This window comes from Zootoca vivipara, chromosome 6, assembly GCF_963506605.1.
Source record: "Zootoca vivipara chromosome 6, rZooViv1.1, whole genome shotgun sequence".
Lineage (NCBI taxonomy): Eukaryota > Metazoa > Chordata > Lepidosauria > Squamata > Lacertidae > Zootoca > Zootoca vivipara.
The window spans coordinates 46,698,928-46,722,797 of NC_083281.1; the positions used below are offsets into that span (position 1 = coordinate 46,698,928).

Consider the following 23,870-nt stretch of genomic DNA (forward strand, 5'->3'; position numbering starts at 1 on the left):
GAAGGGGACGACAGAGGACAAGATGGTTGGACAGTGTTCTCGAAGCTACGAACATGAGTTTGACCAAATTGCGGGAGGCAGTGCAAGACAGGAGTGCCTGGCGTGCTATGGTCCATGGGGTCACGAAGAGTCGGACACGACTAAACGACTAAACAACAACAAAGCAGCTTTGCCATGGTATCTTTCAAATGTTTTGGACTACAACTTCCATCAACCACAGCCAGCAGAGAAGTGGGGTCATAGTTTGGGGGCTCTCTCATAATTGGAACTGTGTCAGCTTACACCACCTCTTTATGATACACTATTAGTGGGAGAAGGGAAGTACTCATCTGTGAATATAGATCAGCTCTTTCTTCACTGTATCCCCCACTGGTGCTCCACTGACATCTAGCAGAAATTCAACCAGCATAATTTAAGACTAGGACCACACTCATGTTAAGTAGGAACTAAAAACAAGACATTTTTGTGAACCTATGGGCAGTAGCATGGTAACAAAGTGCAGGGTCCCTTTATGAAAGTCACACCCGCATCCACTTCTACAATAATCTTATAATTGTACAATAATAATAGTTAGGGATGCACTGCCACTATCAATGCAGATCACCATGTGTTGCCATTCAGCTAGATCTAATATTTTCTATGCACATACATGGGCAAATGATTTGGAGTTGCTTATAACAAGTGCTGCAATATCTTATTTCAGAGGGAATTAAGTTGTGTTTTCCTTAAGTTCAATTGCATGCAACAGAACTTGCACCCCTTTGAAAATGAAGCCCCTTGTTTTCAGTGTTCCCAAATGCTTAACTTTGCGGGAATACAATTTCCAATACTGGTTCCAATCAGTATAACACAGGCACCCCCAAACTCGGCCCTCCAGATGTTTTAGGACTACAACTCCCATCATCCCTAGCTAACAGGACCAGGGGTCAGGGATGATGGGAATTGTAGTCCCAAAACATCTGGAGGGCCAAGTTTGGGGGGTATAAAGGGTGAGAAGACTAATGAAACTCTTATTTTATACTGATTGGGCAGCTCTTGGATACTGGAGGCAGTGACCCTGCTGCAAAAATATTAACAGGTCTTCCATGGTTTCAGGGACTATCTAGATAAATTTTAAGAAGTTATAGAGGTTGATTCAACTTATTTCAGTAGCTCAGTGCAAAATTTGCTGAAGGGCAATTTTTAAGAGCCCTATCCTGAGCATGTTTACTTGCCACGAAGTCCACACAACCTTAGGGCTTACTCATGCACATAAGCAGAGCCAGAATAAGCATTCATCTAGTTCAGCATTCTATTCCCCATAGCAGTTGGACAACAAGATGCTTTAGGAAGTCCACAGGGCTTGAAGGCAAAAATCTTCCCCAGCTGTGCTGTGAGGTCTAAATACACTAAAGATGCAGAATCATGTGGGCTTTATCAAATGTGAGCTATTAACCATTCCCCATCCCACAAAGAAATCTTTGCTGCAAACAAGAGACAGATTAATAATAATAATGATAATGATAATTTATTATTTATACCCCGTCCATCTGGCTGGGTTTCCCCAGCCACTCTGGGTGGCTTCCAACAGAAAAATAAAACACAGTAATCTATTAAACATTAAAAGCCTCCCTAAACAGAGCTGCCTTCAGATGTCTTCTTAAAGTCTGGTAGTTGTTTTTCTCTTTGACATCTGATGGGAGGGCGTTCCACAGGGCGGGCGCCACTACCGAGAAGGCCCTCTGCCTAGTCCCCTGCAACTTGGCTTCTCGCGACGAGGGAACCGCCAGAAGGCCCTCGGTGCTGGACCCCAGTGTCCAGGCAGAATGATGTGGGTGGAGACGCTCCTTCAGGTATACTGGACCGAGGCCATTTCACAAGTATTGCCTATATGGCATGATGGCTCTGCTCTGCTTACATGGTTAGAGGCAGTGAAAGTTCTAAACACCCATTGCTGGAAACTGCAGGAGGAGTGCTGCTCTTCTACTCAGGTCCTGGTAGTGGAGAGCTGGTTGGCCACTGTGAGAACAGGATGCTGGACTAGATAGGCCCTCTTTGGCCGGATACAGCAGGCTCTTATGTTCTTAGAATAAAGGTACTACCCATGATGGCTGTGAGGCAGCAATGCTTCTGAAAACCAGTTGCTGGAAGGGAGGGTGTTCCTGCACTTGGATCTTGCTTCCAGGCTTTTCATTGAGGCACCTGGTTCGCCACTGTGACAAGACGCTGGACTAATTGGACCATTGGCTTAATGCAGCAGCCTCTTATTCTGTTTCTATAAGGCAGGGGAAACTGTAGCACTCGTGGGGTCGCTGGACTCCCATCATCCCTGACCATTCACCACGCTGGCTGCAGGGGCTGGTGGGAGTTGCTAAATATGTGGAGGGCCACCGATGTTCCCCCGGCCCCAATATGCGGTATTGTGGTCACCCTCTCTGAAGGAACCTGAGCATGATGGAATTCATGGGATGACAGCCCGGCGGGGGAGGTCAATCGGTGATCGTTAAGCGTTGGACTCCAACTCCCAGCTGCCCCCCGCCCCAGCCGTACTCGGGGATTATAGGAGTTGTAGTCCAGCATCCTCAGTGAGGCCTACCCAGTGAGGCCTACTCAGTGAGGGACCCAGGTGGCGCTGTGGTTAAACCACTGAGCCTAGGGCTTGCTGATCAGAAGGTCGGCGGTTCGAATCCCTGTGACGGGGTGAGCTCCCGTTGCTTGGTCCCAGCTCCTGCCAACCTAGCAGTTCGAAAGCACCTCAAAATGCAAGTAGATAAATAGGAACCGCTACAGCGGGAAGGTAAACGGCGTTTCCATGTGCTGCTCTGGTTTGCCAGAAGCGGCTTTGTCATGCTGGCCACATGACCTGGAAGCTATACGCTGGCTCCCTCGGCCAATAATGCGAGATGAGCGCGCAACCCCAGAGTCGGTCACGACTGGACCTAATGGTCAGGGGTCCCTTTACCTTTACCTTTTATCCTCAGTGAGGCCTACAGGCCTGTATGAAAGGTTCCAATATAGCGCGGAGCCCCTGCAAGGGAGTGGCCCTGTCCCATTCAGTTAAACGTGGAGAGAAGCCCCCCCCCCCGGACTGCCCACAGCCTCCTTGTCCTGGTGTGGCGCGGCCTAGTCAGGCTTCCTTCGCTCCTGCCCGCGTCATCTCTAGCCTCCCGGCCGCCTAGCGCGCTTTCCCTTTCATCGCGAGATTTGGCGTCTTGTTCCCAACATGCATTTCGCGGCTGAGGTGGGGGGGGGGTGGAGGAGGAGTAAAGTCGAGTCGGGCGCTTTGACGGAGCGGGCGGCGGCCATGTTGGGAGCGTCGGGGCAGCTGTAGCAGCGGAGGCCTGTGTGGCGGGGCGCTGAGCGGCCTTCCGGGCCCAAGCGAGGGAAAGAGCTAGAGGGAAGCGGCCTGGCCTGTGGCGTGAGGGAAAAGGAGGAGGAGGCGGAGGCTTCGTCCGAAGCCGGACCCGACCGGGGTGCTAGAGGGGGGCGTGAGGAAGCCTCGAACCAAGCCTCTGCTTCAGTCGCCGCCATGAGCGGTGGGACGCCGTATATCGGCAGCAAGATCAGCCTGATCTCCAAGGCCGAGATCCGATATGAGGGCATCCTCTACACCATCGACACCGAGAACTCCACGGTAGCTCTCGCGAAGGGTAAGGCGGCCCGGAAAGGAGAAGGTGGCCGGGGGGGGGGAGATGCTTGGCGGTTGGTTGGGGGCAAGGCACGGAGAGGCCTCAGCCCCCACTTCTCCCCAGTGGAAGTGGGTGGTCGGTCTCGGGGACCCGAGTTGAAATATAAAAGGCACGCTAAGCCTGCAAGGTAGGCGGGAGGTGGAGGCAAGCAAACAGGGAATTAAATAAAGATTCCCCTTAGAGATGCGTTGTGCGAGCTTCAATCGACTACCCAGGGAAGGGAGGGTTACTGGTTTCCAGCACGAGAGATGGGTGGTTTGTCTTGAGAAGGTAAGTTGAGATATAAAGGCACACCACTCCTATAAGGGCGGGGTGGAGTTGGGGGAAAGCAAACCAGGATTCAAGCAAAGATGCCTGTAGAATTTGTATCTTAATAAAGAGATGTGTTGTGCGAGGTTCAGTTGAAGATCCCGTAGGAGGGTTAGGGTTGCTGGATGTTATTGCAGCGCCCACTCTAAGCTGGATGTCAAGTATAATCTCTTAAAGCAGGGCCTTTGTCAATCTTCTCCTCCAGATGTTTTGGTAGTAAGACTCTCATCACAGCCGCACTGGCTGGGGCTGACAGGAGCTGTAGTCCAAAACAGTGAGAGGGTAGCAGGTTGTGGAAGGCTGCCCTAAATAAAACAAATGAGACAAAAACAGCTCCATTGCAAGGCACACTTTGGGAGTAAGTCCCACAGAAGTTGCTGAGTTTGTTAAGTTCTGCTACAGGAGTACACCTCGGGTATATCCTGTATATATATTCATCTAAGTGAAATCATCCCAGTGAAAAGAATACTGTGTGCTAAAACTCCCTTTGCCTCTCCCTTATACTTTTAAAACTGCCTCAATAACAGGGAGCATTTTTAAAAGTGTCATTTATCTTACACTGCCATGCTGAAGTCTTACTGCCCATTATGCCGCCTCAGAACTCTTACCACTTTGGTTCCACCTTGTTCTGCTACGTGTTTACTTTCCATAAACTTGCTTGGAGCATGCTTGTTGATTATTCTTACTGCAATACAAGGTGATGCACATGTGCACCCAGATATTTCTACAACTCACATCATTCCCAACCACTAACCCTGCTAGCTGAGGCTGATGAGAATCTGAATGCAACATCTGGGGGGCCACAGGTTAGCACCCTGCCCTAAGAAGACTATATAATTTTATGCATATTGTTTTCAACTAAGAATGTGCAGGCATCTTTCAGGAGAGAAGTGGGGGGTCCCTTAGTGCCAGCTAGTTAAATGCAAACGCCATAGTTTTCACATAGTTTGACAAAAGTAAGGAAACCAAATTCTTTCTGGCCTCAAGAATAGGGAACAAGACTGCCATAGGAGGCAGTCTCTATTGCAGTTGTGCTAGTCTCCAACTTTGTATAAAGTAAAGGTACTTTACTTTATGACCAACAATAATTGTTTATTGTGTAATGTAATTGTTTAATTTGTAATGGCTTACCTTTTAATGTGTGTTTTGGTGTCCTTAAAATGATAAATTAAAAAATACACTTGGCTTTCAATGATGCTTTTTCAGTGTCTACAAAGTACAGATTACTCAGATTATATTAAATTATTTTTGTTTCTTGGTAATCAAGTGCAAACATCATTATATTTGCTTGTTATACCCTGTCTCATTATTAGACATTTAATAAAACTTCATTTAAATCAACTTAGAACTATTTCAAATTCTAAAAAGCTTCTGAAATTGTAGTTAAATACATATGAAACAGCAATTCATATGTGATCATTTTTTGTTATTTCAGAGGCTAGCAAAAGTAATTTCTATCTTGAAATTTTGAAAGGAATGCAGATTTCAAGTATTTGAAGGAATACAGATTGCTCAGTAACAAGCATCCTTGACTTTGGTTGAGTTCTGATTTCTCAAAAAGTGATGGTTTATCATGATGGGAATGAGCCTGTTTAGGCTTTTGGCGTTCACTCACTCTCTCTCTCTCTCTCTCTCTCTCACACACACACACACTCTATAGTCATTGTGTTTTATTCTGCAGTTTAGTGTTATCTTCAAACCCTAAACCAGGTACGGTAACCCAGGCATCCCCAAACTTCGACCCTCCAGATGTTTTGGAATACAATTCCCATCTCCCCCAGCCACTGGTCCTGTTAGCTAGGGATCATGGGAGTTGTAGGCCAAAACATCTGGAGGGCCGCAGTTTGGGGATGCCTGGGCTAACCTGTGATGTTGTTGCATTCCAGCTCCTACTAGCATGATTGGTACTCAAGGATGATTGCAGCTGTTGTTCAGCAACATCTGCAGGGCCAGAGATTAATCACAGTTTAACAGGAGGGTGGATAAATCTTAACAATTGCAGGTGGTAGTTGTTGTAGTAGTATTTTAATGATTCATTATTTATACTTGTTGCCACTGCTCTAAAATCTGTGGTGAAGAATAATACAAAACAAATTAAGTGAAGTCTTGTTTGAAAAACTCCCAAAATGATAGAGCTCCTGCTATGTACACAGAAGGATCCAGGTTCAATCTGAGCCAGAAAAAATATAGGATGGACATAGTTAAGAGAGGCTGCTTCCTGAGGCTCCCAGGAAGTAGACAACATGGAACTGGATGAAACACTACTTTGACTCATGGCAAGGCGGCTTCATACGCCATATTATATATATATCTTTTAAATACAGGTGACTCTCAACTTAATGTGGCTGTTACTTTCCAGGGTTAGCATGTAAAGCAGGCTTCCTCAACCTGTTTTTGTTCTACAACTCCCATGACCCCTAGCTAGCAGGACCAGTGGTCAGGGATGCTGGGAATTGTAGTCTCAAAACATCTGGAGGGCCGAGGTTGAGGAAGCCTGGCGTAAAGCCAAAATTGCATAGTCAAAACACTGGATTCAGTGGTGCTGAAAAGAAAAGTCTTTTCTCTTTTTAATTAAAAAGAATACCAAGCATGTAAACCTGAATGTGCACAAGTTACTTCCACATTACTTGTAAGTTACCTGTGTATTCAAAGAAGTATTTGGCAGAAATTAGAAATGTGGGCTACTTTTGTTAAGTTAAGATTGTTATACAGTATCTAATACACCTTAACATTTTTCTTAGACACTGCACATAATCTTAGCCAAAAGGTAAAAATGCATAGAAATGCCTTTTTTTGTATCCTCATATCAAACAAATCAAACTGAGCCTAATAATTTTCATCTCATTTGTGAACAAAGTGTTTTATTTCTATTTTCCTTGTGTATTTTCTTGCTTCTAAACTTAGAAGGCACATGAACTAGAAATTCTTACGATTATCCCTCGTTCATTATGATCCTTTTCACCTCATTATGCTTAACCTTATGCATGCCTCTGCCCTTTATGCATTATTCCATCCAGCCCTACCTCAGCTTAGAACTCATTGAAATTAAACCTGCAAAGCTTTCCATTTTTCTTATGGGCCTAGATGACTTCTTTTGCTTGTGTGTGTGTGCCTACCACTGAATTATGACTCCTCCTCCCTAATTCAGGCTCTGATTCCCCTCAACACACCTTGCCATGGTAACATTAGTAACTAACTTCCCCAGATGCCCCTTTCTCTGCCCCCTCCTTTTCTGGACAAGCCGCTGCCCATTCTGCATTATTTAGGCTACCATGCAAAACATTGCCTTCATGATCACCCAAGGAATTTACAGATTGCCTGCTTTTGTGTAAGATTGTATGAAGTAAATCAAGAAAAATGACTTGCTGACCTTTTAATGCAAATTGACTTGATCTGAATGAATTCAGCTGACTTGGGGGGGGGGAGTGCTCTTTTGAAAGTATCAGTGTAGTGAACCTAATGAATATTGAGCTGCACTTTGTCACATGATGCGTTAGACCAAAGTGATGCAAGCTTTTTATTTGTCAATGTGTAAATATTGTGAGAAAGTGTTGGATGATACATGAAAAAAATTGTTTGCTTTTTCCTGCAGTTCGTTCTTTTGGTACGGAAGATAGACCAACTGATCGGCCTATACCACCTCGTGATGAAGTATTTGAATACATTATATTCCGTGGCAGTGATATTAAGGATTTAACAGTTTGTGAACCACCCAAACCACAGTGTTCTCTGCCCCAGGATCCAGCTATCGTTCAGGTACAGTCACCATGTAGCAGTTCGAGCTTTAGCTATGTCTAGTTATACATTGTAATCAATTTTGGTGTCTATATACCTGAAACTGTATGATCTGGATCATCTTATATTGTTTAGGAAAAAGTTATATGTGTTCAAGAGATTTTTCACAAATTTATTAATGACAAAATGTATACAGCATTAACATAAGAAAAGCCGTGCTGGATCCAACCAAAGGCCCATCTAGTGCAGCATCCTTTTCTCACAGTGGCCAACCAGATTTCCCACTGAGAGGCCTGCAAACAGCACCTGAGTGCAACAGCACTCTCCCAATTGTGATTCCCAGCAGCTGGAATTTAGTAGCTTATTACCTCCATCGCTGGCATCTCTAGCAGCCATTGATTGCCTTATTCACTATGAATTTCTCTAATCCTCTCTTAAAGCTATCCAAATTGATGGCCATCACTATTTCTTGTGGGAGTGAATTCCGTTGTTTAACTAGCCCCTATGTGAACAAGTACTTTCTTCTGTCTCTCCTGAAACTTCCAGCCTTCAGTTTCATTGAATGGTTCCAGGTTCTAGTAGTATGAAAGAGAGATAAAAGCTTCCCATACTTTCTCCATAACGTGCACAATCATACTATGTCCAAATTATGTATGATCTTACACATTTTGTTACCATCTGCAAACTTAGCTATGCCACTGCTTACCCCTACTCCAGATCATTTAGGGACCAGTTAAAATGCACAGATCCCAATACCAGTCCTTGGGGGATTCTACTTTCTACATCTGTCCATTGACAGAACTGTCCATTTATTATTGCTAGTTACTCCTCCATAAGAGGACCTCTCCTCCAATTTTATGATTGCTAAGCTTACTCAGGAGCCTTTGGTGGAGCACTTAATCAAAAGCTATTTGAAAGTCTAAATACAAAACATTAATTGGATCACCTCTATATGCTTGTTGACTCCCTGAATGAAATCTTAATAGGTTAATGAGACAGAACCTACTCTTGCAGAAGCCATGCTGGTATTTTTCAGCAAGACCTGTTCTTTGATATGCTTGGTAATTCTATCTTTTAGAATGCTTTCCAACAATTTTCCTAGAACAGACATGCTAACCAGTCTATAATTTCATAGATCCCTTCTGAATCCCCTTTTAAAATTTGTTATATTGCTCACTTTCCAGTCCTCAAGGTAATAAAGAACTCAAGATTGAAACTGATGGTCTTCTAACTAAAATATGAAACTTGTAGCTCTTGGGAAGATCCTATCCTGATCTGGTAGTTTTTCGGTTTTAATTCGTCAAGCCCCAGAATTTTATCTCTTGTCAACTGTTTTCCTCAGTTCCTTAGACTCCTTTTTTGAGAAAGTTTTGTTCGGGCACAGGGATTGGCCTACATCATCTGCTATGAATACAGATGCAAAGAATTTGTTGAGCTTCTCTGCCAAGCTCCTTGAGCACATATTTGACTTGCTTGTTATCCAGATGTCCAGCTGCCTCCCAGCTAGTCTCTTCTAATGTATGTAAATGATGTGTTGTTGGTGATTGTACAGATGACAACCATTTTGCCATGGGGGTTCTGTTCCTAGCCCCCGTGTGCATCAGCGAAGTGCGCATAAGCCCATTCTGGCCCACCTCTGTTCAGCCCTCTTCTGGGTACTAAGGGAGCTGTGCATCGGTGGTCACACAACAATTGGACGCACACAAAACATTGTCATTGCCTGAAATGTTTTTAAAGAGACAGGCTTCTCAAGGTTTTTTTTTTCCTTCTCTTTTGCCAACCTTTGTATTATTTTTGTTGTTCTCCAAATTTGAATAAGACCCTTCATTTTCTGAAGGAAGCTTTCTTGTCTCCAATAGGTTCCTTGACTCTGTTAACCATGCTGGCATTCTTTTGGCCCTGGTATCTTTCCTGGTCTGCAGTATATTTTATCTCAGCTTCTATTAAGCCTTTTCACTTTCACTTTCTACTTCCTTTTTACCAGCCCCCTCATTTTGGAGAAGTTTCCTCTTTTAAAGTCAAATGCAACTGTGTTTGATTTCTTGGCAACAATGTTTTCAATAAAAACACCAGCCAGATGGGTGGGGTATAAATATTACTTATTAATATTAAGCTGTCTTTGATTTTTGCCATTGCATCAAGGATACACTACAGAGGTATACTTATTCTTATTAATTATTATATTTATACCCTGCCCATCTGGCTGGCTTACCTCAGCCACTCTGGATGGCTTACAACATAACTAAAAACATAATAAAAACATCAATCCTTAAAAACTTCCCTAAACAGGGTTGCCTTCAGATGTCTTCTAAAAGTCAGATAGTTGTTTATTTCCTTGACATCTGAAGGGAGGGTGTTCCACAGGGAGGGTGCCACTACTGAGAAGGCCCTCTGCCTGGTTCCCTGTAACCTCGCTTCTCGCAGTGAAGGGACCAGCCGAACTAGTTATTGCATTTTGAATTATCCATGCCATTCTGAGTATTGAAATGGCTATGTTATCTGGAAAATAAGCACACATTTGGTAAATAAATTCATTTTCTTACACTAGTTGGAATGTGTTTTATTTCTCACTTTCTAATGCAACCCAGTTCAAGAAAGGGTCTTGTACTCTGGTTTTATTGCTAACTTTATGCAGCATAATGATATCATTTCATGATAATTGTTTATTTCTGCTTTGATAGTCTTCCATGAATGTGGTTTTCTTTAGTCCTCTCTAGGATCGTCTTCTACTTCTTCATTCCAATCTGTGGGTTCCTACGGTCCTTTTGGCAGAATGCCAGCCTACAGCCAGTTTAGTCCAAGTCCATTAGTGGGCCAGCAATTTGGCGCTGTTGGTGTTGGTATGTTTGCATTTTAAACTTCTTTTCTTGGCAAGCATATGAATGTTAAAATATTTTCAAGTATATACTGTTCCCACCCCATAGGGTAAAATTCACATTTACTGAGTTGATCTTATGAAAGCATGTGCACCCAAGAAGGCCACATTCCCCAGGCCACCCTCCTACCCCTCAATAATTTCTCCTTTGCAAGCTTCACTAATATGCGCAGTGGGGTGTTCTTTGGCTGCTGCTATTTTCTTTCCTCTTGTGCAGGACACATTTGTGGCCAAGTAGGCACCCAATAGTCCATGTTAGACGCATTTTGGTAAACGTTTTCATTTTGGCAGATCTGCTTTATAAGACTGTCAGAGTTTATGGTAGTTCTTTGGGGTACTTGGAATCTTGTTACAATTAAGATAAAAGGGGTTACCTGTAGGAGCAACATTGGGACATATGTGAGTTCATCTCCGTTGTGCAGCTTGATGTAGTTCAACCCAGTGGCAGCTGATGCTCAGGAGCAAAAACAGTGCAGTCCTTAAACCATACTAAACTGTTAGCACATTTGCAAAGCTAAGCAGGATCCAGTATGGTTTCAAATTGGATGGGGCACTGTGTGCTGAGATTCATTCATTGCAGAGAGAGAGTTGGACAAGATTACCCTCAGAGTCCCAACTGTACAATTCTATGAGATTCTTGGTTTACTGTGTTTTTAGAGCATCTTTGGTGGAAAGATGGTGGGAGGCAAGAGCATATCTGCTTCATTCTTGGATGGACTGAAATTTCCTAGATGCCCAGTGTGAAAATGGGAGTATAGGTGTCTCCCCACTTATGTGTGTTCGACTCATGCGCAGTGGCACATATGTGTGGTGCCGGGAAATAATTAAATAAATTGATTTAAACTGCAAAAGAGTATGAAAAGAGGAAAAACAGTGCAAAAAGAATGAGAAAACTGCAAAAAATGTCACAAGAAGAGCGGGGAAATGGCTAGTAATCCCAATAGCCTTTGAGGCTTGTGGGGAGTTGGTGTTTGAGAGGGAGGTTTGGAGGGAGCAATTGTGGTGGAGTTTGGCAGATTTTTGGCAGAGGGCGTTTACGAGCTTTTTAGATGGTGTTAATTCCACGTATGGGGACCCAGGTGGCGCTGTGGGTTAAACCACTGAGCCTAGGGCTTGCTGATCAGAAGGTCAGTGGTTCGAATCCCTGTGACGGGGTGAGCTCCCGTTGCTTGGTCCCAGCTCCTGCCAACCTAGCAGTTCGAAAGCACGTCAAAATGCAAGTAGATACATAGGAACCGCTACAGCGGGAAGGCAAACGGCGTTTCCGTGTGCTGCTCTGGTTTGCCAGAAGTGGCTTTGTGATGCTGACCACATGACCTGGAAGCTATACGCCGGCTCCCTCGGCCAATAATGCGAGATGAGCGCGCAACCCCAGAGTCGGCCACGACTGGACCTAATGGTCAGGGGTCCCTTTACCTAATTCCACGTATATGCACAGTCCCTGCAAACGTAACACCCATATAAGTGGGGATACTGCTGTAAGCAAAAGTAAAACTAGACTGTCAGGTTCACTTTTCCACATTTATAAATATTAGACTCTGGCCAAATCCAATGAATTGTAAACATCTGAGTATTGTGAACATTCTGCTTTCTCTTTACTAGCTTTGTCTAGGAAGCATTGTCCTGTGGGTGGGAAACAAGAATTTCACCAGGCATGTCACTGGACATCTCAGCATCTGGTTCCAGTTTGTAAAGTGGTTTTGTTCAGAAGTTGCTAGGCTGTGGTGTGAACCTAGTAAGTTTAAAGTGTGCTCCATGATTACGGGAGAGGTTACCTGGGCTGTAGCTTCAGGAAGTTACAATGTTATAGTTAATCATAGCATATTGCTGATGATGGTCTCCTCTAATCTTTCTTGAAACAACTTTATGTGCAGTGTATATGTTTAGAGAGATACCACATTAGAATAAATAGATCAAAGATTACTTTCAAAAAGCTTTGAGGGAGAGGAGCAGCCCGAGTTTAACAGTCTTGTTAGCTTGATGTTATCCGTAGGGAATATGTGAATAGGTACACTGGCCCACTTTCATGACTAATCACAATAGTAACATAAAGGAGAAGGATAAAACAAGGGCCTAATAGCAAGATGAATGGATTGTTTAAAAACAGTAAAAATATCAAAACAAAATTTAAAAAAGCTTATACCTATGACAAACTTAGTTGGTCTCTAAGGTGCTCCTGGAATGATTTTTTTTATTTATTTTTTACTACGTCAGACCAACACGGCTACCTACCTGTATCTAGTAAAAATATCATGAGACAGACTGCCATAGCTAATTTGTGAATATAATTTGTGTGCAATTTATTTAATATTGTACTTCCGTTGAGAACTTTTTGCCGACTATAAATGCAGTTTTGAAGATGGCGACTAGTAAACTGTAATTTCAGTTCAAGCTTCTTAAATTTTGGCCACAACTGAATTTGGAGATCTATCCCAAGTCTCTTTCACCAACAGCAGCCTTCTTATCAGCTGAGCTGAAATAGTTACCATATGTTTCACATATGTTTCAGCTGAGTCAGGTATATTACTCTGCATATAGTTTGACATCTCTGCAGATTTCTGCTGTTGATAAAACACTTTTCTTTATTCTGAAAATTAGCACAGACATCACATAATTGTAGCTTTTGAGAAGTGGTTTTGGTATTTCTTAGCTGCTTTAATAAAATTGTTCATGTTTTATTTGTTACACAAGTTAGATAACATTTGGGTCAGTTGGCGTTAGTCTAAGAGTGGCAATTTAAATTGTTAGCCTCCTTAGTCTTACAGAGACTGTTAACATTTTTAGAACCATGCAGTGTTTCCTGAGGAGTACTTGGTAGTAGTGGCTAAGGGTCACTAATGGAGAACTCGCAGAATCCTTCTATAGTTGTTGGAGCTGCTTGAGGCAAAACAGGGAAGCTGAACGTTTTGGTGCATTGAAGTTCATTGACAGTGCTTCAATTGAAGCCTTGCACCACCAGGGGCTTGACGTCTATTTTCTGACTTCATGCAGGAAGTTCACTGACATCTTTTGGAACAGAAACTTCAGCCAATGCTAACTTATCCCAAAGCAGCGCAGTTGGTTCCACTTTTACAACTGATGCAAGGTCATTAAAAACACAGCTCTCACAAGGTAAAGGCTGGTGGTGTCAGTCAGATTCTTGATCTTTTTGATTAAGAAGTTGAATGCATTGTCACAGTGTTTTGTTCAAATGTGAAATATATTCTTTTTCTGGTTTACTGCAATATGCATTAGCTGTAATGAACCTAAGTTTCTTGTGCTGCCTCCTCCCCTTCCCTACCATGTAGCAAGAAGGAAGACTTGGTAGCTTTTAATTCTGCTTTCCTTGAATTTCTGCATTATTATGTTTCCCAAACCAGGTATTGTGATTTATTAAAAAAAAAACTAATTGAACTTCAGCCAACTTCTGAAACCATGATTTGAACATGTCTTTTTTTGCAATTGGCTAAAGTTCTTAGTAAACTACAAAAAGTCAAGATTCAAGAAAAGTGTGGGGAGGGGATCTTCCAAAGTCCTCCCTGTTGCATAAAGGATAAGGAGACCACATGTGATACTTCAGCGTGTTGAGCCTGTTGCGATGAACCCTTGTTAGTGTGATATGCAAACATGACACAGGAGGAATGGACTAGCCAAAGACTCATGGCAACCCCTTCCTGCTCATGCATGTATTGCTAAGCCTTGATTTAGCATGACATGTGAACCACTCTTCTGCTTCTTTGTGCAGAGTTAGCCTTGTCTCTTATCACTGAAAGTGAGCTTGTGTTCCAATAATCTTTTAGGTGTATTCTGCTAGTGGGGACAACAAATCTCAACGCCTGGGGATCATTGTGATTTTTCTTCCAGACAGACTACTCTGTGAACCCAGTGTTTGTTTTTTGGCTTGCCAACTATGAACCTAGAGCAAAGCCAGAGATTATGGCTTGCCTTTGCTAAGGAGGAACATTGTCTGCATTAATAATAAGCCGTTAAACATGGTTTATACAGTAGTGGCATCCAAACTGGGCCACTGACTCTTGGACTGAAGCTGCTAAATAAAAAGATCTGCCTCACCTAAGCTAAACAAGATATTTTTTCAATATCTATTTTTTCTGCATCCATACTACTCACTGTTAGTGCTTATTTTAAGGAATCGTGACATCTAAGGGAGTAGCTGCAGTTCTAGGTGACAGACATTTGCTAATAACTGAATTAACTTACTTGTATGATGTTAGCCGCTCTGAGCCCGGCATTGGCTGGGGAGGGCGGGATATAAATAAAAATTATTATTATTGTTATTTGGTAAAGATGAGCTATCTCACCCTGTTTTTCCTTTGAGGATTGAGAGAGAATAAATGTATATACAGTATATGTCCTAAGTCTTGGGTTAGTGGATCTAAAGTTGCAAAAACATTTCCTCTTTGGAAATAGTTGTCTTGACTAGGTAAAGCAGATAATTGACTTCAAAGTAATACTTAACTAAGGTTGGGCATAAGATGTTGTCATTTCTGTTTCAGGTCGCTCAAGTCCTTTGTTAGACCATTTGAGAAAGAGCCCAACCCTGGAGCAGGCAGTACAAACAGCAGCAACCCACTTATCTGCTTCAGCACCAGTTGGGCGAAGGAGTCCTGTTTCAGCCAGACCTCAAGGGCCTGCTAGTCAAAAATCATTGGAAAATCAGGAGCACAGAAGAGGTAGAACTTGACCTTTGGACCTTGATTATTTTAAGCTCTGTTGATATCGATACTTCTTGCCAAAGTGAAAAGGCTGTTCTTTGCAAGTGACTAAGCAATTGCTTTTGTCAAAGATTGGATTCAAAGTTTGAAAACCCATATGTCTATTTTTAAAGTTCAGTGTCTGAGTGTGGACACTGAAGACACAAATTTGTGAGTCATGAAGCATACCCTGCAATAAAATGGCATGGCTTGCAGTAAGGTGAGGCTTATGCCTGGATGCTTCTATTGTTGGTTGGGGAAATATTTCTGTCAGCATAGGAGTCTCAGCCTGCTTGGCATGCGGGGTTAACTTAGAAGATGTGTGGTTTTTCCCCACACTCTTCTCAGAGCGCAATACTGCCCTGATGCAGCCCTTAGAGATTTTTTCCTTACATGCTCGCAGTTAGTATACAGAAAATGAAAAATAACAAAATGTTCTTTGCATTCTTTGTTCTTAGCTGAAGCACATAAGGTTTCAAGATCTGAAGCAGAACATCTGAGAAATGAAAACAAACGTCAAATGGGTAAACTGAATTTGTTTTTGGAAAGGATAAAAACTGTAGTGCTTTATAAAGTCACTTTTGTTGAACCAGACCCAAATATAGGGAACTAATTCAAACTGCAAAAATCAAATGATGTTTTAATTAACTGGCCTAAACAAACCACAGTTCCTGTGCTTGAGCTTAATAGCATAATGCAATTTGTTTGAAACAGCAAAAAGAAATACCTACTTTCTCACGCACAGGGGACAGGTGAGGTGCAGCATGCACAAGCCCAGCACCTGTGGCTATGTGTTCTCATAATGGGAAACCATTATTTCATTTACTTCTGAACTGAGTCACTGTGGGCGGGGTATAAATAATATATTATTATTATTATTATTATTATTATTATTATTATTATTATTATTATTATTACCATCTAGCGAAATAGATAAGCAATGGGTTTAAATAAAAAAGAAAGGATTTGGTCTTGTGGAATTGATTGTTGCAGAATGTCAGAGCCTTTTAAAGGGTTAGTTTTACACAGTGTACAATGGTACCTCGGTTTTCGAACATAATCTGTTCCGGAAGACCGTTTGAGTTCTGAAACATTCGGAAACTCAAAACGAAAGCCGCAATACGGAAGCCATGTGGCATGTTCGACTTCCGAGGTGTGTTTGAAAACTGAAATGTTCAAAAACGGAGATGTTCGGAAACTGAGGTACCACTGTATAGTTAAAAACTATGCTGCCCTAGGTTCCTTTGGGAAGAAAGGCAGGGCATAAGCTTAATAAATAAACAAAATCTAGAATTATATCACAAGATGTAGTGATGGCTGCCAACTTTAAAAGTGGATTAGACAAATTCCTGGAGAGTAAAGCAATCGGCAGCTTTAGTACTAGTGGCAGCCTGCCTTTGAATTGCACAAGCAGGAAAGGACTGTTATACTTGTGTCCTCTTTTGTGGACTTCCCAGAGGCATATGATTGAACAGTGTGGGAACTAAATGCTAGCCTAGATAAGCCTTTGACCTGATCCAGCAGAGTTGCTCTTAGGTTATTAAGAGAAGTATATGATGGGGCTTTAAGCTATATAGTGGCTGAAAGTTAACAATGGAAGATGATATACTGTACCTTGAACAGCCTGGTGTCTGGTAATCATATCTGCTTGACAGACAGAAAGCTCTCCATCAGTCCTGTCTATAGTAGTTTTATGTTGCTGCTTACAAGAACAAATCTGAAACTGCAGGTCTTTCGTTTATAGGTCCCTTCAAAACCTATTTTTCCCCAGTTCCAGGTGCACCTTCAGCACGAAGGGGCCGTGGGGGTCACCGGGGAGGCAGAGGAAGATTTGGTATTAGACGGGATGTTCCAATGAAGTTTGAGAAGGACTTTGACTTTGAAAGTGCTAATGCACAATTCAATAAAGAGGAAATAGATCGCGAATTTCACAACAAACTAAAACTGAAAGGTAAGCTGAAATGCTGTTTCAAGGGAATAATGACTGTATTGTCAAGTACAGGTAAACCTAAGCCTTCTATAGACACGGGATCTAAATGACTGGTAGTTAATGGAAACTAGATGTAATTTGGAAATCTGACTTCTGTTTCAAACAAAAGTTCTTTAAAAAGGAAAGAAAAACCCTTTGTACTTGTGCTATTTTATACTTCATTTTATGTGGAGTTGTGAGTAGGGTTCTTATTCCTGTAGGGGTTGAGAGTTAAATTGGACTAATCCTGCAGTGTTTTGAAGTTAAGTTGTATAGGTGTTTTCAGATGAAAAGAGAGGTTTCACTTAGATGCATTCAAAGTCTATCGGTATAATTTATTGCCTCCTTTTTCTCTGTTGCCTTTCCTCCTCCCTGAGGTGATAGAAGTGTTACGCAAGGGAATGATAAGCAGTGCTGTGTGTATTCCATATTTAGGAAATTAAACTTGTTCCCAACCTAGGAAATTTTGAATTCTGCAGTTTGTATAGATTCTGTAGATTAGCTTCCCCTTTCCTTGCATTTTTATTATTTTCTGTGGCCCTAATTTTACTAGCTGTGGTAAGAGGCAAAATGTTACCTAAGTGACTGTACCTCAACCACAGAAAGTTGTCCACAGTTACCAATCTGACCTTGGAGAGAGTCAGCTGGTGATGCCTTATTCTTTCCAGCATAAGTGCTGCTTTTTAGGTGCCTTTTAAAGAAGCATTTATTTATTCAGACTTTGGAAAGAAACTGAGGTGCTAAAGTTGTACATATTTTGCTAAGGCTATTAGTTTATTTTAACATTAATTTTTAATTTTAATATTTGTTTTGTAGTTTTATTGTATGGTTTTAAATTATGTTGCATCTTGCCCCACTATCTTTGGATAATGGATGGTCTAGAACTATAACAACATTAATATACGTTCACAGTTTTAATGAGTAGAATCTTGCATTTTTAATAGGAAGTACTGAGCTCCCCATCAAATTACCTGGACATTATAAAACAAGCACAATCTGCAGTGGGCTGTAATCCTGCCCTTTGCAGTGTGTTCTGCTGCTAGCCATACAATTCATGTAATCAAGTATTGCTTGGACAAATTAGCAGCGCTCTTTAAAGTTTATGTATGGATGTTCCTGGCCGGATTAAAGTCTTGCAAGGAAGGCTTTACAACAGATATTAAAGGACTGCTTTAAAAAAGTATGCTCCCTTTGTGATTTGCCACATTCTCTTCTGTCACTTCTTTAGTTGCTGTAATTTTGGTGCTCTCATCTTGAAGACAACTTGAGTCATCCAAAGTCGGACAGGGAGTGCAGTTTTTTCCTATTTTTACAGCAATGTCTTGTTTGTTGGAGATCTGCTGAGGACTAGTAGGAAGGAGAATAGCCAGGAGAGAGAGAGGAGACAGCTGTTGTCTTAACTCATGGCAAGCTATTTTTGTGTGTGCTGATCTACAGCATCCTTCTAGGGTAGCATTATACACAAGTCATTTTCTACCTTTCTTTGAAGATGCATTTTCACTTATTGTTCACTGAGGTTATCCTTTTCCTTTCTTCTCACCCCCTGCCCCCTGGATTCGTTAGAAGATAAACCAGAGAAGCCTGTAAATGGGGAAGATAAAGGTGACTCAGGTGTTGATACCCAGAACAGTGAAGGCAATGCAGATGAAGAGGATCCACTTGGACCCAACTGCTATTATGACAAAACCAAGTCTTTCTTTGATAACATTTCCTGTGATGACAATAGGTACCTGATTTGTTTTTTTGGCAGTCCACTGAGCAAGCAGAAAATATAATTTCCAAATGGCAAGATCCATGGATACTAAAATGCAGAATGAAACGCTCTACCTTATACCTATGTAATGCTGCTACTGCTGCATGCAAAATATTTGGCTTCATTAACGAAAGGAAATAACAGCTTTGTAATTCAAAGAGGGTTGGATACACTGTAGTTTAGAGAGGTCGAGACTGGCTGCATTTGTGCATAATGATATACCAGGCCTTCTGTGAATGAGAAGTGTGCTTGTGTACTCTCCCAGTTGCTCCTACTTCACTTCTTCCATATAGCCAGGAAGCCTTGACTTCCCATTATGTTCAAACCAGGGAACATGGTTTATTGGCTTCCTGATCATGGCTTGTTAGGAAGTAGCAAACCATAATCCATGATCTTGCAAGGACCAGATTTGTTGGTAAAGATGTGTTTTTAAATTTGCAATGGATGTTCAATGGATGTTCATTGCGGAATCATATATCCTCTTCCATTTCTGGTGTATCCAGGCTCTTGGCAAAGGTTGAGCCTTCTGTAAGACTTTTTTATTTTGGCCTTGGATTGATAGGGGAAAGGGGATATGCTGTAAACCTTTTGTTACTTTTCTATTTGATTTCTTCTTAAGTATCAAACAGGCAGCATTTTTATTTGCATCTATATCAGTAATTTGATAAAGAGGAATCGCCTGTAATTAATTTCACTGAAACTGGATGCAGAGAAATTGGTATTACTCCCAAAGCATGGAAGGTTCTGTTTTACATGGTGCTCCCTAAGCTAATTTAGTAGGAGCCACTCCAGTGGATCAACATGTCTTAAGGATCAATAAATTTTTCACTAAAAACATATACAAGACAAAAAAAAGGTAACAGAGAAAAAGTAATACAGAGTTGCAGAATGAAATAATAGCAGCAAAGAAGTGTGCCAAATTACACTCTTGCTCCACTGAAAGCAGATTGTATTTTAATACCCCTGCCATAACAAAAAACGAGAAGCTGGAAGGATATGGGAAGATCTCTCCCTTTCATGTAAGGCAGGCACGTCCAACTCCCAAGAGACTGCAATCTACTCCCAGTATTAAAAAACTAGCAGTGATCTACCCATTGTCGTTGCCAAAAGTTGTTGAGCTGATTTTATTTTATTTTTTTCTTTTGGGGTCGGGGGACCTTGGCAAATTTATCCCGCAATCGACCAGAAGCACCCCCGCAATCGACCAGTAGTTCGTGATCGACCGGTTGTTGAACGTTCCTGATGTAAGGGAAACCAATTGGCATTGTAATTAGCCGATTTTGCAACTCTCCAGGCCACCCATCTGTGTCTGGTCAAGCATTCTGATAAAGCTATGTTCCAGATATTGGTGAACCATGCCTCACATGGTAAAACATCAGGAGACCTCAAGAGTCAAGTGATAACTAATCTGGCAGCTGCTAGTAACATTAACCAGGAAATTCTTCACTCAGGCAGCCAATGGGTAATTGGGATGATATAACTTGGTTCTGATTTGAGGAACTGTTTTTTCACTCTTTCCATGCTCTCAATGTAAAGGTTCCGAAAGGAGTTTGGAATGCCACTCCTGCACAGTGATGCTACTGTGCAGTTTCACTGAGTGCATGTTAACGTACTAAGCAGCTTGAAAACATCAAACTGTCTTTGGCAGCAGTACTCCTTCTGATGAAAATGATAGTGATCTGGAGTTAGTGTTCTTGTCACTTGCATGTTTCAGAGACCGAAGACCAACCTGGGCTGAAGAAAGAAGACTAAATGCAGAGACATTTGGAATTCCAATGCGTCCAAACCGTGGCCGGGGGGGCTACAGAGGTAGAGGAGGTGGCGGAGGAGTTGGTGGCTTCCGGGGTGGAAGAGGACGTGGAGGCACAAGAGGAAATTATGGCGCCCCTCGAGGATTTCGTGGTGGATTCAGAGGTGGACGTGGCGGCAGGGAATTTGCAGATTTTGAATATAGGGTAATTGCTTACAAACTATCTTGCAGGGATGGGGAAACTTGTGGCCTTCTCACTTGATGTACTTCAACTTCAGACCCAGCCAGCAGTATGATGAGAGCTGTAGTTCATAGCTGCCTAAGAAGGCCACAAGTTCCCCACCCTATATCTGTTGCTTATAGCCATAGGCACTGCATTCAGTAATTCCAGAAATAAAAATAGCTACAATGCCACGCAATCAAAACAAGATACAGCCACTCATTACTGTGTTAAAAATACAAAAAAGTATGAAAAAAACCTTGAAAAAACTGCAATAATAGTACATATGTTTAATACTGGATGAGAAAATAAAAAAAACAAATCATCTCATAAAATCTCTTATATACTGGGCATGAGTTTTCTTTGCAGCGATTCAGATTTAGTTAGCCTAAAATGTAGTTCTTTTTATGCATCAATACACTTTTATATATTCTACATAAAAACCATATAAGAAAGTTGAACTCTGAAATCAACTTATTATTGTGGAAAGATGTATTCTTAATTGCCTGCATAAGCCTGACAGAGTAGAAAAGCAGAAAAGTTTTCAGCAGGTGTTTAAAAGGCACCTTCTGAATCTCTATTGCCAGCGTATTCCACAACTCTGTGCCAATGACACTAAAGGCTTGATTTCTTCTTGTCAAATGAGCCTTGCCAACTTGGGGAACAACCAATGGCGCTACTGCAGGTGAGCTCTGTGATTGAGCTGAGATCCGGTGGTCCCTGAAGTACCCTGTAGCTGAGTTGGGCTACAGAGGATTCTGCACACAAGAGTAAGCCACTCTTGCAATGATTTCTAGCTTTGGAAGGCATTTTGGAATTGACTTTGCTAACTGGATTTATGATTGATGCAATCTAGAGAGATTCGGGCCCCATTTTGAATACTGTTAACGTTGCCTTCTCTAATTTGAGCCTCCTTTATCTGTTACTGTTCTTGATTAATTTGACTAAACTGGCATTGGTCAGGAAGTAATTTTCTTTTTCTTTTCTTTTTTTTAGAAAGACAACAAAGTTGCTGCATAGCTGAAGTTGAACGCAGGTGGACCTGTAGATCTTCATGATCCAGAGAATGTGTCAGTCTTTGCAAAGAATTGTTAATTTGCTGTAAAACTCGTCACCAGCACTGGGGTTTGTTTTTAATTTCAAAGGGGTACGGAGCAGTAACCTTTTTGGAGAAAAAATGGCCATCTTCAAAAACAATGAGCATTAAATATATTTGAGATAGAAGACTTAAGTAATTTCTTACATAGAGTTAAAATATAAAGCAGTACTTCAATGGAGTTTTTAAGTATTTTTTTCATCACAAAAAGAATTTATCAAATTGTATTTGATTACTACTGCAGGCTGCAAAGACAATTGTATGCAGAAGGCCGTCAGTACTGTGAGTGTGTTGAGCCAGTGAAGGTTGTTTTTGGAAATCCTTTAATCTCCCTTTTGAGATGGTTGTGCTCTTTGTCAAATAGGGTGCTGGGCAATAGAAAACTTGATTTTTGTCAGTCAAAAACAATGTAAACGCAGTAAATCCTGTTTCTTAGGCAAAGGAAAACTTTTTATAGTTGTAAAATTCCATGATTATCCCATTGCCAAAGAAACACTAAAGACTTTGTATAGCTGTATAAAAGCAACTAATTTTTTAAGAATAAACATTTTTAAGTCTACAAACCTGCTGGGTTGAAATGCTAAAACACAAACACACCACATACATTAGTTGTTTTGCAGGGGCAGTTCCACATAGCTGTTCAGCTTTAAACTTGTTTGATTTTTATATTTTGACAACAAATAAACATTTTAGATGTTCTTCAATTATATAAAAACTGGATAAAATAATTCTCTGGCAAGAAATTCATTTTTTAGGTTTTGGCATATTGCAGGATTTGACCAGATTAATAGGCTTTTTTCAGATGAAGACAAACCTCAACACTCATGTCACAATTCACAGTTCATATTAGTGATAACTCTTGAAGTAAAAATGACCCAGGCACACACAAGTTCTTATGTTTCCTTTGATGTGCCTGGAATAAAAAATGATATGTCTCCATGTGTTGATTCTTGAAATGTTGACTCTGTTTTAATGTTGACATACTCAATTTAAAAGTGACTATTTAGTGTTTGCAATTGCTTGAGTTTTGCTGAACTGTAGCTTGGAGACATTGACTGCTTATTCTTATCCCAACAGTGATTTGGTATGGAGTAAACTTTTGCCAATTCTGAAATACTAGTTATGACTTTTTTGACATTAAGTTATAATTAGAAACAGTAATTTGGTAACTTGTATTTTGTATGTGTGTGTATGAAAGCCACAGGAATAAAGGGATCCAAAGATTAAACAATTTTTACCTAATTTGCTGATCTTCTTTTGTTTCTCCTTTATGTTCAGTAGTGATAAAATGTGGATAACTGCACTGTTAGAAAATGGGAATATTTAAGTGATAGAATCATAATTTTATATCTTTTTGTATAGCACAATAAGGAAGTATTTTGTAATTGGTTTACTTATGAGGTCAAGTATTTGGAAGCAGTAGAAGTTAGATACTATTGTTTAGTAATATTTTGCATGTTAACAACAATGCCTTTTTGGGATCCACAAATCATGATACTGAGCAGTTTTGATTTGTTTTATTTTTTAAAGACAAAAGGCAAGTGCTGTAATGTCGCAATAAGTATGTATACTGTATGAGGTGTCCCAAGTTTATTTAAACCAGATACGTTGTAAATACCAATGAGACATTCTGTGAAGGTATAAATTCGTCTTATCTACCAATCCTTTGGGTTTACTAGTTGGGGTGTGTTTTTACCCCAGTGAACGGCAGCATGACATACCTTCAGTGTACCTTGCTACAGAAAAATGGGGCTTTTATTTTGAGCCAGAATAAAACAGTTCAATAAAAACTGTCTTTGTGGAA

At 41.2% G+C, this 23,870-nt stretch overlaps 1 protein-coding gene across 4 annotated transcripts; it reads left to right on the top strand.

The window, feature by feature from the left end:
• Positions 1-3,256: 3,256 nt before the first annotated feature.
• On the top strand, positions 3,257-23,870 carry LSM14A (LSM14A mRNA processing body assembly factor). 4 transcript variants are annotated; one of them, XM_035117756.2, is made up of 10 exons: positions 3,257-3,629; positions 7,570-7,733; positions 10,420-10,552; positions 13,579-13,698; positions 15,081-15,257; positions 15,737-15,802; positions 17,023-17,229; positions 18,811-18,973; positions 20,715-20,955; positions 21,967-23,870. In XM_035117756.2, the coding sequence occupies exons 1-10, from the start codon at positions 3,509-3,511 to the stop codon at positions 21,988-21,990; spliced, it is 1,416 nt and encodes a 471-aa protein (XP_034973647.2). In that variant the 5' UTR covers positions 3,257-3,508; the 3' UTR covers positions 21,991-23,870. The 4 variants fall into 4 exon arrangements, with proteins under 4 accessions (XP_034973647.2, XP_034973648.2, XP_034973650.2 ...); XM_035117757.2 differs by having other exon boundaries at positions 17,050-17,229; XM_035117759.2 differs by lacking the exon at positions 13,579-13,698.